The sequence below is a fragment of the Balaenoptera ricei genome, chromosome 1, assembly GCF_028023285.1.
Source record: "Balaenoptera ricei isolate mBalRic1 chromosome 1, mBalRic1.hap2, whole genome shotgun sequence".
Lineage (NCBI taxonomy): Eukaryota > Metazoa > Chordata > Mammalia > Artiodactyla > Balaenopteridae > Balaenoptera > Balaenoptera ricei.
In genome coordinates this window covers 44,112,795-44,123,954 of record NC_082639.1, presented here as the reverse complement: position 1 = coordinate 44,123,954, position 11,160 = coordinate 44,112,795, and the positions used below count along the sequence as shown (strand labels likewise).

The 11,160-nt window shown below is 48.0% G+C and overlaps 1 protein-coding gene across 1 annotated transcript; it reads right to left on the bottom strand.

The window, feature by feature from the left end:
• Positions 1–398: 398 nt before the first annotated feature.
• GPX7 (glutathione peroxidase 7) lies at positions 399–7,477 on the bottom strand. Its single transcript, XM_059898547.1, has 3 exons — positions 7,175–7,477; positions 2,640–2,901; positions 399–1,182 (listed from the first exon to the last, which is right to left on the bottom strand). Exons 1-3 carry the CDS (start codon positions 7,475–7,477, stop codon positions 1,019–1,021), a joined length of 729 nt encoding a protein of 242 aa, XP_059754530.1. The 3' UTR covers positions 399–1,018.
• Between the last annotated feature and the right edge of the window lie 3,683 nt (positions 7,478–11,160).

The following is an 11,160-nucleotide window of genomic DNA, read 5'->3' as shown; positions in this document are numbered from 1 at the left end:
TTAAAACAAAACAAAAAAACAGCACAGGGTGTTTTCTTTAAAAAAAAAACAAAACGATATTGACAAGTCATCCTCTAAAAACTTGTGCCAGTTTGTTGTCCCACCAACAGCTTATGCGAATGCCCATTTCTCCACATCCTCACCAATGACAGGTATTATCATTTAACAAAATCTTTCCAACTTGAATGAGGCTGAACATCTTTTCATATCCTCATTATCCGTCTCTATTTTTCTGTGAATTATCTGTTCTTATCCTTTGCCTGTTTGCAATTGTAGTGTACTTTTGGTCAGTGAATTCTTATTGGGCAATAATGATAGGCTTGATAAAAAAAAGTCTGGGAAGACTTGGTACCAAACTGCTAACAGTGTTTACCTCCAGGGAGTGACCATATAGGAAATGAGGGGGACAGTTTCATTTTTATTTTGTAACGTCTTATTTTACAATGAATTTGTATCACTTTGGTAATTGAAAAAAATACATAGGAAAACAATAACAACAACAACAACAACAAATGTTTGGCCTGGATTCTCACGGCTGGAAATTCATGTTGGGTTCAAGTTTTTATTGATCACAACTTATTTTTTGGTTCATATGCAAAAAACATTTATTGAACGCCTCCTAGTTAGCTGGCACTGCCCTAGGCACTTTCATAGGCCTTTCATCCTCATCCCCACAACAGCCCTGTGAGGTAGGAATTGGCCTCATTTTACAGAGTTCATAACAGGTAGGAGATTATTGCTTGTACCTCTATTTGCCACATGTTTTCATGGGCTAGAGGTTCTTATTGGTTGGTGAGTCATTGGTCAAGAGGTGTCACTGGTCAGGGGTTCTTACAGGTTGCTCTAAGTTTCAAATAATCAAACTACTAGAATTTTCCCCAGACAGGAGTGATGGGGTAGGTGGGATAAGAGTGGAGGAAGGAGAGTCAGTAGTCTCTCCCTTGTAGCACCATTTGAGTTTGCTTTGGTCACTCGTGAACAGTGAGGGGAGGGGACAGTGGGAGAGGAGGGAAAGTAGTTATAAGTCTTCTCGCTTCTTCAGGATGAGCTTCCTCACAAGCGCTGTAATCTGGGGCCTTATCTCCTCCACCGACACGGTTGGGTCCCAAGCCTCTATCACCTTTCCATCTGGGGCCACTAGGTACTTCCAGAAGTTCCAGGTGGGCTCCTTTCCAGAAGTCTCTAGAGCAAAGGAAGAAGGAGAGCAAAGTGTGCTTCCCTGTGTCCCATCTCCTGGAATTCCACTATTGGTGTCCATCTCTCCCTTGAAGTAGTGGTTCTATTAGTTAGAATGAACTGGAAAGCTTTTAAAAATCCTGATGCCCAGTCCATAACCCCATACCACTTAAGTAAGAATATCTGGGGGTGAGACTCAGGCATCAGTATTTTTCAAAAGCTTTCCAGGAGATTGCAATCTGGTGCCCAGGTTGAGAACTACTGCTTTATGATTCTGTGAAGTGCTGGGTAAGGCAATATCAGATCTTCCTTTATTAATGACCTCAAACTACTACACAGTCTATATCCTATTTTCTGATTAAATCTCAATGGTTTCCAAATGTTAGTCCATGGACTCTCTGCATCTGAATCATGGTGGTGGTGGTGGTGGAGGAGGGGGGCTTAATATAAACAGATTCTTGGGCTCTGCTTCAGTAGGTCTCAGGCTAATGCATTTTTAAGAGCTCCCCAGGTGCTTCTAAAGCACAGCCAGATTTGATCTATAACTATGGGAAGTGAGAAGGAACTAATAAAAACACACAGGGAAAAAAAAACAAATATTAGGATTGACCCACAAAGCAAAATTCAGATTGCCTCAGTAAGGGACCTTTTGTTTGCTACACTGTTGTTTGTTATTTACTCTTCCAGGTGAATGGATTGGTGGGGGGTGGTAGTGAGGGATATGAAGGCAACCAGAAGCATGGAATAGGAGGTGGGAGAAGGCAAAAATGGAGCCCCCAAAGGAAGGGAAAGGCCTGAGAAAGGAAACAGGACTTAATGACAAGCTTGGCTAATGACCCCATTTTGTGGTTCTGAGGCTTCTGCAGAAGGAATCTATTTCTCAAATATTAAGATCTGTTTGGTTTTTTTATGGCTGCGCCACACAGCTTGCTCGGGATCTTAGTTTCCCAACCAGCGATTGAACCCAGGCCGGGTAGTGGAAGTGCCGAGTCCTAACTGCTGCAATGCCAGGGAATTCCCAAATCTGGTATTTTAGCTCAGAAGGTTTCTCTCCTGTGGCCTACACACTTTGCCTCTGACTCAGGACAGGAGATACGGGCCAGTCTTCTCCAGGCATGTGGCGTCCCCTGCCTGCAGCTAAGTCCATAAGCTCAACTAATTCACACTGACTAAAATCTGACGGTCCAGTCTCCGTCTAGGAGCCGCTGCAGATGGAAACAGGCACCCAGAGAAGTCTGCAAGAGTGACTCTGAGGGAGAACTGCAAGGCAGCAGGGGCGGAGATATTCTTAGGCAGGAATACTGCTCAGTTCATCCTCAAAGATTAGCGCTAGAACAGACCGTCAACCCACCTGTGCGGGTCTAAGGGGCCCCAGGTCACCCAGCCAGCCAGTAGCTTCTGCTGCCCAGGGAGCCACAGCCTCAGCCAGCTGAGGGAAGGTGAGGGAAAGGCTCAGGACTCACGGATCAGGTACTTGAAGGCAGGGTGGGCACCAGTGCCGGTGACTGTGATCTTGCTAAACATGGGGAAAGAGACACTGTAGGTGCGGCGGGCAAAGCTCTCAATCTCCTTGTTGCTGTTGGGCTCCTGCTGGCCAAACTGGTTGCAGGGAAAGGCAAGCACGTTGAAGTGGTGAGGCCCCAGGTCCCGCTGTAGCTGTTGCAGGGCCCGGTAGTGCTGGTCTGTGAAGCCACACTCGCTAGCCACGTTCACCACCAGGGACACCTGGGTGGCAAAAGCAAAACCCAGACACATACACAAACCAGTGAAGAGGCACACACTTGTACATGGCCTGACATGCCCACGTATGTGATGCCCCCTCAACAATTAATGCTCTCTCATAAACATGCAGGGTCTTACAGACATGTGTGAAACACATACATAAACATTCATGAGAATAAGTACACAATACACATGAATGGGTATGCCTGTGCCCCACGACACAAAGATACATTAGCACACATCACACATGCCCACAAACACACAGAACACCATCACAGAGAGAGGCACACATACTGGTGAACTCACATCAGGAGGTGATACAGGAGAGAGAAAAGGCAGACCTGGGTTCAATTTCTGGCTCAGTCAACTAGCGCTCATCATTCTACACTGTAGTTGCCTATACATGTGTTGGTTTTCCTTCTAGAATGTGAACCCACTGAGGGCAGGAGCTATGTTCACTTCATTACTGGGCCTGACACATGGAAAAGTCTCAGAAAGTATGTGCTGAATGAATAAGTAAGTGTGCACATATATATGATCACCTGAATGGGTACATAGACAGGCATGGTTTTCTTGATAAAAGGATCCCAAGAACCTCAGGGCAATCCCTTTTTGCCCCTCTCCCTCCAGCAAAACAAATACCACTTTCTTCTATCACTAGACTAACCCTTAAATTTATGATTGCCTTATATTTATTTATTGCCGTTCGGTGATAAATATAAATCTGGCTGATGGAACTTGATTATATTACTGCAGTTACAATTTTGGCACCAATGCTATGTTTTTAGCTTCTAGTTATATATTATTAAAGGATTTAAATTCTCACCCTGTGTTTAGGTAGCCAAGCCCTATCTCTCTGGCCACTTTTTATTTTATTATTAGTTTTAAAATTTTATTTATTGATTGATTGATTTTTGGCTGCGTTGGGTCTTTGTTGCTGTGCGTGGGCTTTCTCTAGTTGCGGCAAGTGGGGGCTACTCTTTGCTGCAGTGCATAGGCTTCTTATTGCTGTGGTTTCTCTTGTTGCGGAGCACAGGCTCTAGGCACGCAGGCTTCAGTAGTTGCAGCACGCAGGCTCAGTAGTTGTGGCTCACAGGCTCTAGAGCGGAGGCTCAGTATTTGTGGCACACAGGCTTAGTTACTACACGGCATGTGGGATCTTCCCGGACCAGGGATCGAACCCATGACCCCTGCATTGGCAGGCGGATTCTTAACCACTGCGCCACCAGGGAAGTCCTGGCCACTTTTTAGAAGAGGCAGGATTATACCAGCTGGCTCCATAAAGAGGGCCACCTTCCAGGGGCAGCCTGGGGCACTGGACATGCTCTGGCACAGACTGCTGAGGCTGGATAGGGTTTCTCAACCTCAGCACTACTGACACTTGGGGCTGGATAATCTTTGTTGTGAGGAGGCTCTCCTGTTCACTGTAGAATGTTTAGCAGCGTCCCTGGCCTCCACCCACTAGATGCCTAGTCTTAACAATCAAAAATGTCTCCCAGACATTGCCGAATGTCCCCTGGGGAAAAAGATCGCCACCAGCTGAGAACCACTGAGCTAGGCGATGAGAACCACTGTGCTGTATCTCCCTCACCCATTCCTTGGGGCCACAGGCTGTTAGAACAACCTCCCCCATTTTGTCAGCATATGCCATATTGCGCCTGTGGTGGTGAGAAACCGGGACTCTTATCTCCCTTCACTAGTCAGAGGTCTTCCTCTTTCTTCTCCTCTGGATCCTTGGGCATTGAGAGCATTAAAGGTTGTTTATGTCTAACCTGCATCTTGTGTGTCTGCCCATACTTTTGGAAGGAGGGAAATCCTATTTCTATTTCCGTGCCTGAATCCAAAAAGCTTATCTTTAAAGTGAACAAAACACAGACAGATACACCTAAATACACACAGTAAATTTACATATACGTATACAAACACAGATGCAGACTCAGATGAGTACACAGAAGCAAGCAAACAAATAAACCATTCACATACACACTACACACAGGCCTATATGTACATAACCTCACAGTGTAGGCAAGGGCATTCCTGAGTGTCACCCATTTATCTACACTCAACACTGGTCTAAATGACTGTCTTCCCAGTTAGCGTGAGGGCACAAACCATACAATTTTGCTCATGGCTATGTCTTCAGGGCTGGACCCAGTGGCAGGCATGTAGTGCCTATAAAGAAGCCAGTGTTTTTTGCTTCCAATTTTTAAAAAACCCATGGTAGAATACACATAATGAGCCAGTAGCTATTTGCAGGTGAATGAATGACCATATTGCCCAAGTGGCAAACCAAGCTTGGGTTAACACACAGTTTCATTTACAGTTTCCCTGGACTGACTGACTGTTCCTGGTTTCCCTCTAAAGCTGGAAATAAGCTGGAAATTAAGACATGGGCTCTGGAACTGGACTGCCTGGGTTCAAATTCTAACTCTACCTCGTAGCAGGTGTGTGACTTCGTTTGTTTTTTTTTTTTTTCAGTTTCTTTCTGATTGATTTCTAGGCCTCTTGCTCCAGTGCTTTTTAGGATTTACCAATGACCTAAAGGATGAAAACACTCAGAAGTCTGGGACTACTTTCCAGGTAATTTTTCTCCAGGATTTCTGTTCCTCACATTCTGGATGCCTTATTACTTCTGAAAACAAATAGCCTTTGTCTGTTTTTGTCTTAGCACCTCTTACTATTAGGAATTACATTGTTCATTTCTCTGTTCCTTGTTTATTGCCTCTCTCCTCTCCACCTCATATAAGCTCTGTTAAAGGGGAAACTTAGCTGTTTTGTTCACCGTTGTATCCCCAGAGCTGGCACAGTACTTAGAATACAGTAGGTGCTCAATAATAAATAATGAATTAATGAGTAGCAGAGCTGGTCAAGTGCTAAACCTGGGGCTCTCTGGTGAGCTGCACCAGAGGGAAGGGAAGGCCTGAATGGGAATGGGCCCTGCTCTTACTGGCCCTTTGCCCTGAGTCTTGGATGAGGTTCCTGCTGGGGCCCAACAAACAAACACAAGCACAGAGCACTCTACCAAGTGCTTCCACATTGTCACCTCATTTGAAACTCACAATACCTTGGGCGGGGGCGGGCAATCAGGACAAGGACTACTATCTCCAGTACTCCCAGGATAATTGAAAATTCCAAGGCTTAGAGAGTACTTTCTTCACTAAGGATGCCCTTGCTCCTGGGAGAAGAATGCTAACAGCCATGTGTGTGTGTGTGTGTGTGTGGTCCGTCCAAATCTGGATGCTGGGTCTCCCTGTCCATTAGAAACCAACTCCCCACCCTTTCCACACCACAGCCTCAGGTCCACCTTGAGAAGTGAACTTGGAGGGCTCTTCATTACACACAGTGCAACATTTCGGTCTCTGAATGTAGCGTTCAAGGCCCCTCTTGGTCCCTCCCTACCCTCTTCAGCCTCATCTTTCACCCTCATGCTTTATACTCCTTCAAGCACAACTGCTTGAAGACCTCCCCACCCGCATCACCATTCTTGCTGTTTAGTTCTGAGTCTTGGCATTTGACAGTTGTCTTTGCCTGGAATGCTCTTCTTGGTCTTGCTAAAACTCACTCTTGTTTCAAAGACTCACCCAAGCACACTTCCTCTCTCAAGTCCTCTCTGAGCTGAGATTCCCTCTCGGTAAGGAGGTAGCAGTTATACTGGATGACACTTAAATCTCAGCCTGAGCTGCCAGCTTAAAAGTTTGCCTAGAGTAGGCCACGGATGGATAAGCGGTTCTCCTCCAGGCTCCGTGCTTTCTAGCGCTGTGTGACCTTCCCTCTCTGGGCCTTAGTGTATGTACTACTCTCTAAAGGATGATCTGTGTAAGGTCCCCGTGCGTCTGAAATGATAACTCCCTCTGCACCGAGCTTTCATTTCCACAATGTTCTCACTGGACTTAATATCACCAGCTCCCTCTGTTCCGGACGTGGAAACTGGGGATGGGAGAGACAAAGGCCGTAGGATGCTAGGGTTACTTTTTAGACCAGTGCGTGAGAGGCTGGGCCCTGCTGCCCAAAATCGCTGGGAGGGAAATCGGCGGCAGCAGCGAGAGTTTCGGGTTTCACCGTGCGCCGGGCCATGCCACGTAGTCGAGGGACAGACCCGGCGCAGGATCCGGGGGCGCCGCGCCCGGGGGGATGCCTGGGTGGGGGTGGGGAGCCAGGGCGGGGTGGCCGGGCGGCCAGAGCCCCTCGGAGCCACACCCGGTAGGGTCCCGGGCCGCCGGGCGCCCCCGTCAGGCCCCGGCTGGGCGGCGCCGAGGCCCGGCGGGCGGACACTCACCGAGCCGCGGTACTTCTCCAGAGACACCAACTTGCCCCGGATGTTGACCGCCTTGAAGTCGTAGAAGTCCTGATCCCGCTGCGCGCAGGCCGCAGCCGCCAGCAGCAGCCACCCTGCCGCCAGTGCCGCCACCATGACTCGCTCCCGAGCAAGCGGCGTGGCAAGGGCAAAGGCAGGGCTGGGGTCACGGGCGCGGGGGGCGGGAGGAGGCGGCCCCGGCTCCAAGCGGCCAGCCGGGCAGGACGCGCCCCCTTCTTCTCCGCGGGCGGTGGACCGCCGGGCTCTGGACCTCAGTCTCCCCATCTGTACTGCGGGAGCATTGGACTCCGCGCCCCTTCCCGGACCCTAGAGCCATGGTTTCAGGATTCTGCCCACTGAGACCGGAATTCGTTTCAATGAGGTTCCCTCTTGCTCCAGGATGCAGCGACTAGGTAGGGAAATGGAGGTGGAAAACTGCATCTGGGAGCTCAGCTAGTTTTTAATTAGTGCAGTGCCCTTATGCTGGTCGCTGCACCTCTCTGGGCCCCAGTTTCTCCATCTGTTGCCTTCCTGACGCCCTTAGACAGTACAGAATGAGAGTAATAGAAAAATGGATGTGAAACTTTTTGTCAGCTGAATGGTGCCTACGAACTTTAGGTGAATGAATGGACGTCCCCTGAAAGGGATGAGAGAGGAGAAGAGAAGAGAGAGGGCCTATTTCAGTTTGGGTTCCTGGGAAGCAGATTCTGAGATGGAGATTGCAGTGCAGGGTGTTTATGAGGGAGTGCCCTTGGGATCCACACCTGTGGAAGGGAGGGGGAGGGAACAGGAGTGGGCAGAAGTCCAGAGGTCCACGCAGGCCCGAGGACAGTCATGGCTGACCCCACAGGGGCTCTGGAACTAGAATGGCCCATCAGAGTTGTCCCCAGATGAGCTAAGATGACCAGACCGGGCCTCTAATATCCCTGCCTTCATCTTTTATGGGATGTGGGGCCATCTGGGAAGGGCTATGACAGGAGCCAAGGGGGCCCTGTCCCTGGGGGGCTGACAGTTAAAGGCTCTTCACTGACAGAATTCCCAATAGCTGGTGTTACAAGTCTTCACTGATGGGGGATCTGGGCAGCACTTCACAGTGTCTCCCAAACTTGGAAAACCCTTATGGAGCCCCACTAAGTGCCAAGCACGGTGCTGGGTGCTGACACTGTACTAGTTCTCCAGGAGCTCACAGGCTGGCTTGAGAAAACTGGAGCTTTCATGTAATGCGGTACAGGCTAAGCACTTACACAGTCATTCAACAAACACTTCTTGAGCACCCATTCTACACCAGCTTCTGTTCTAGGTGTCCCTCATGCAGTGATAAACAAGACAGCATGGGGGAGACAGTTATCAAATCATTCATAAATAGCTCTAAAATTACTATTGTGGTAAGTGCCACCTAAACTAGCCTGGGGAGGGGGCACAAGGAGGGCTTTCCAGAGGAAAGAAGTTTTGAGGTGAGCTCTGAAGAATGAGTAGAAATTAGCCAGGGTAAAGCAAGTGCAAAGGTCCTGAGAGAGAAACATGGTGCATTGAGAAACAAAGACTAGTTTGGCTGGAGCAGAGAGAGCAAAGGGTGAGAAGAGAAAGGTGGAGAGGCAGCGCAGGGGTGAGGTCACACAGACCTGGCAGGCCACAGTGAAGATTATGGTCTTTAAGCCAAGAAATGAAACTTCTTTCCTTTTTTAAGCAGGGGAGAGGCAGTGAGTCCTATGTTGTAGAAAGATTTCTCTGGATGGTAAGGGGCAAGAGCAGATGTGCTCCACATGCTGCGATAGAGGAAGCTCTGGGGTTTTGTGGCCATTGCTAAACTAGCCGTCAGGAAAAGCCTCCTGGGGGTAGTAACACCAGAATCATGTCTTGAAAGAGGAATGGGAATTCTCCAGTTTGGGAAGGGGGAGGGGAAAGATGTCAGCTGAGGGAACAGTGTCTGTGAAGACACAAAGCCCAAGAGAAGTGCTTGGCTGTTGGCTGAGAAGGGGTTTGGGGTAGATGAGGCTGGAGGGATCATCAGGGGCCAGATGGAGAAGGGTCTTGAGAGCCAAGCCAAGGAGCTTGGACTTCACTCTCTAGACCAGCGGTCCTCAACCTTTTTGGCGCCGGGGACTGGTTTCGTGGAAGACAATTTTTCCACGTACTGGGGGTGGGGCAGGGGATGGTTTCGGGATGATTCAAGTACATTACATTTATTGTGCACTTTATTTCTATTATTATTACATTGTAATATATAATGAAATAATTATACAACTCACCATAATGCAGAATCAGTGGGAACCCTGAGCTTGTTTTCACTTGCCACTCACTGATAGGGTTTTGATATGAGCCTGCAAGCAATTGATTTATTATAGTCTCTGTGCAGTCAAACCTCTCTGCTAATGTTAATCTGTATTTGCAGCCGCTCGCCAGTGCTGGCATCACTGCCTCAGCTCCACCTCAGATCATCAGGCATTAGATTCTCATAAGGAGCGCACAACCGCACAACCTAGATCCTTCGCATGCTCAGTTCACAATAGGGTTCGAGCTCCCATGGGAATCTAATGCCGCCGCTGATCTGATAGGAGGCGGAGCACGGGCGGTAATGCGAGGGATGGAGAGTGGCTGTAAATACAGATGAAGCTTCACTCACTCGACCGCCGCTCACTCACCTCCTGCTGTGCGGCCCGGTTCCTGACAGGCCACAGACTGGTACCAGTCCGTGGCCCGGGCCTTGGGGACCCCTGCTCTAGACTGCGGCATGCAAAGATTTTGAAGCTGGGCACAAGATTATACAGTTAATAGGACTCAAACCCGGGACTTCAGATTCAGAACATGAGGTCTTTCTGTACTACCAAGGCAACCTGTCTCTTCAGAAGCAGGTAACATTATACGGAGAGGTGGAGAATAGGAAAAAGGGTACTCTAGACAAGGGCCAAGGCAGAAATAAAGTACTTCCGCCCTTCATACTCCTTCCTCACACCCTTCTTGTGCGAGTCTTGAGCCTCTCATGGGTCCTGTGGAGTTAAATGGTCCCCTCTTCTCTGCTTTGCCCTTGTGAACATTTTGGTCTCCTTCCCTTGGGTGTCCCAATAACCAGGAGTTCTCAAATTCTGCTCCACACAACTTGGAGTTTTGCAAGCTTGGCCAGGCTATTTCCTGTTAAAGTCCAGATAGGTAGGCATTTCTAGTAAGCAGAGGGGGAAAAAAATTATAATGAAATGTCTCTCACTTGTAAATTTCTCTCTGGGCTTTTCCCTCCTCCCTAATCATGCTTCAGAACCTAGCTCAGATATCATCCCCCTCTGCTACTACACGTAATCATTCTCTCCTCTCTGTCGCCTTTGTACTTAGGACATTTTCCTGTTAGTGGGTTGATGATAATATTGTATAGTTGTCTGTTTCCATGGCTTACCTTCCCCATCAGACTGTGAGCTCCTTGGGGGCAGGCAGGATTGTACCTAAATCATCTTTGTGCTCCCTGGCACGTGCTAGCTACTCGGTAAATACTCATTTTTCTTAAGCCTTCTGGTGACTTTTACTACTTGGCTATGTTGGAATCTAATATGAAATGTTGATTTTAGCCATCAGTGTATATTTTATCATTTTATTTTCAGTCCACTATGAATTTTTGGTGTTCCTGAAAGAGCACAGCTATTTCTAGGTGGTCCATCTATACAAACAGGAGACCTACAGGCACAGACAAATGCACACACAGTCTCAGCTGAGCACCTGGAGGAGTAGAGGACTCAATTGTGGATCCCCCCATATTCCTCTTTCCCATAATAAGCTCAAACAAGCTTTTTATGGGTATTCAGAATACCTATTAATGTTTTGTTTGTTCAACAAATTGTTGAGCACCTACTATGTACAAGACACTAATTTAAGGGCCAGGAATATAGTAGTTAATAAAACAGACAAAAAATTCTTGAACTTACATTCTAGTGGGAACAGGAAAGGATAATAACTAAAATTTATAATATGGAACATATAGTACA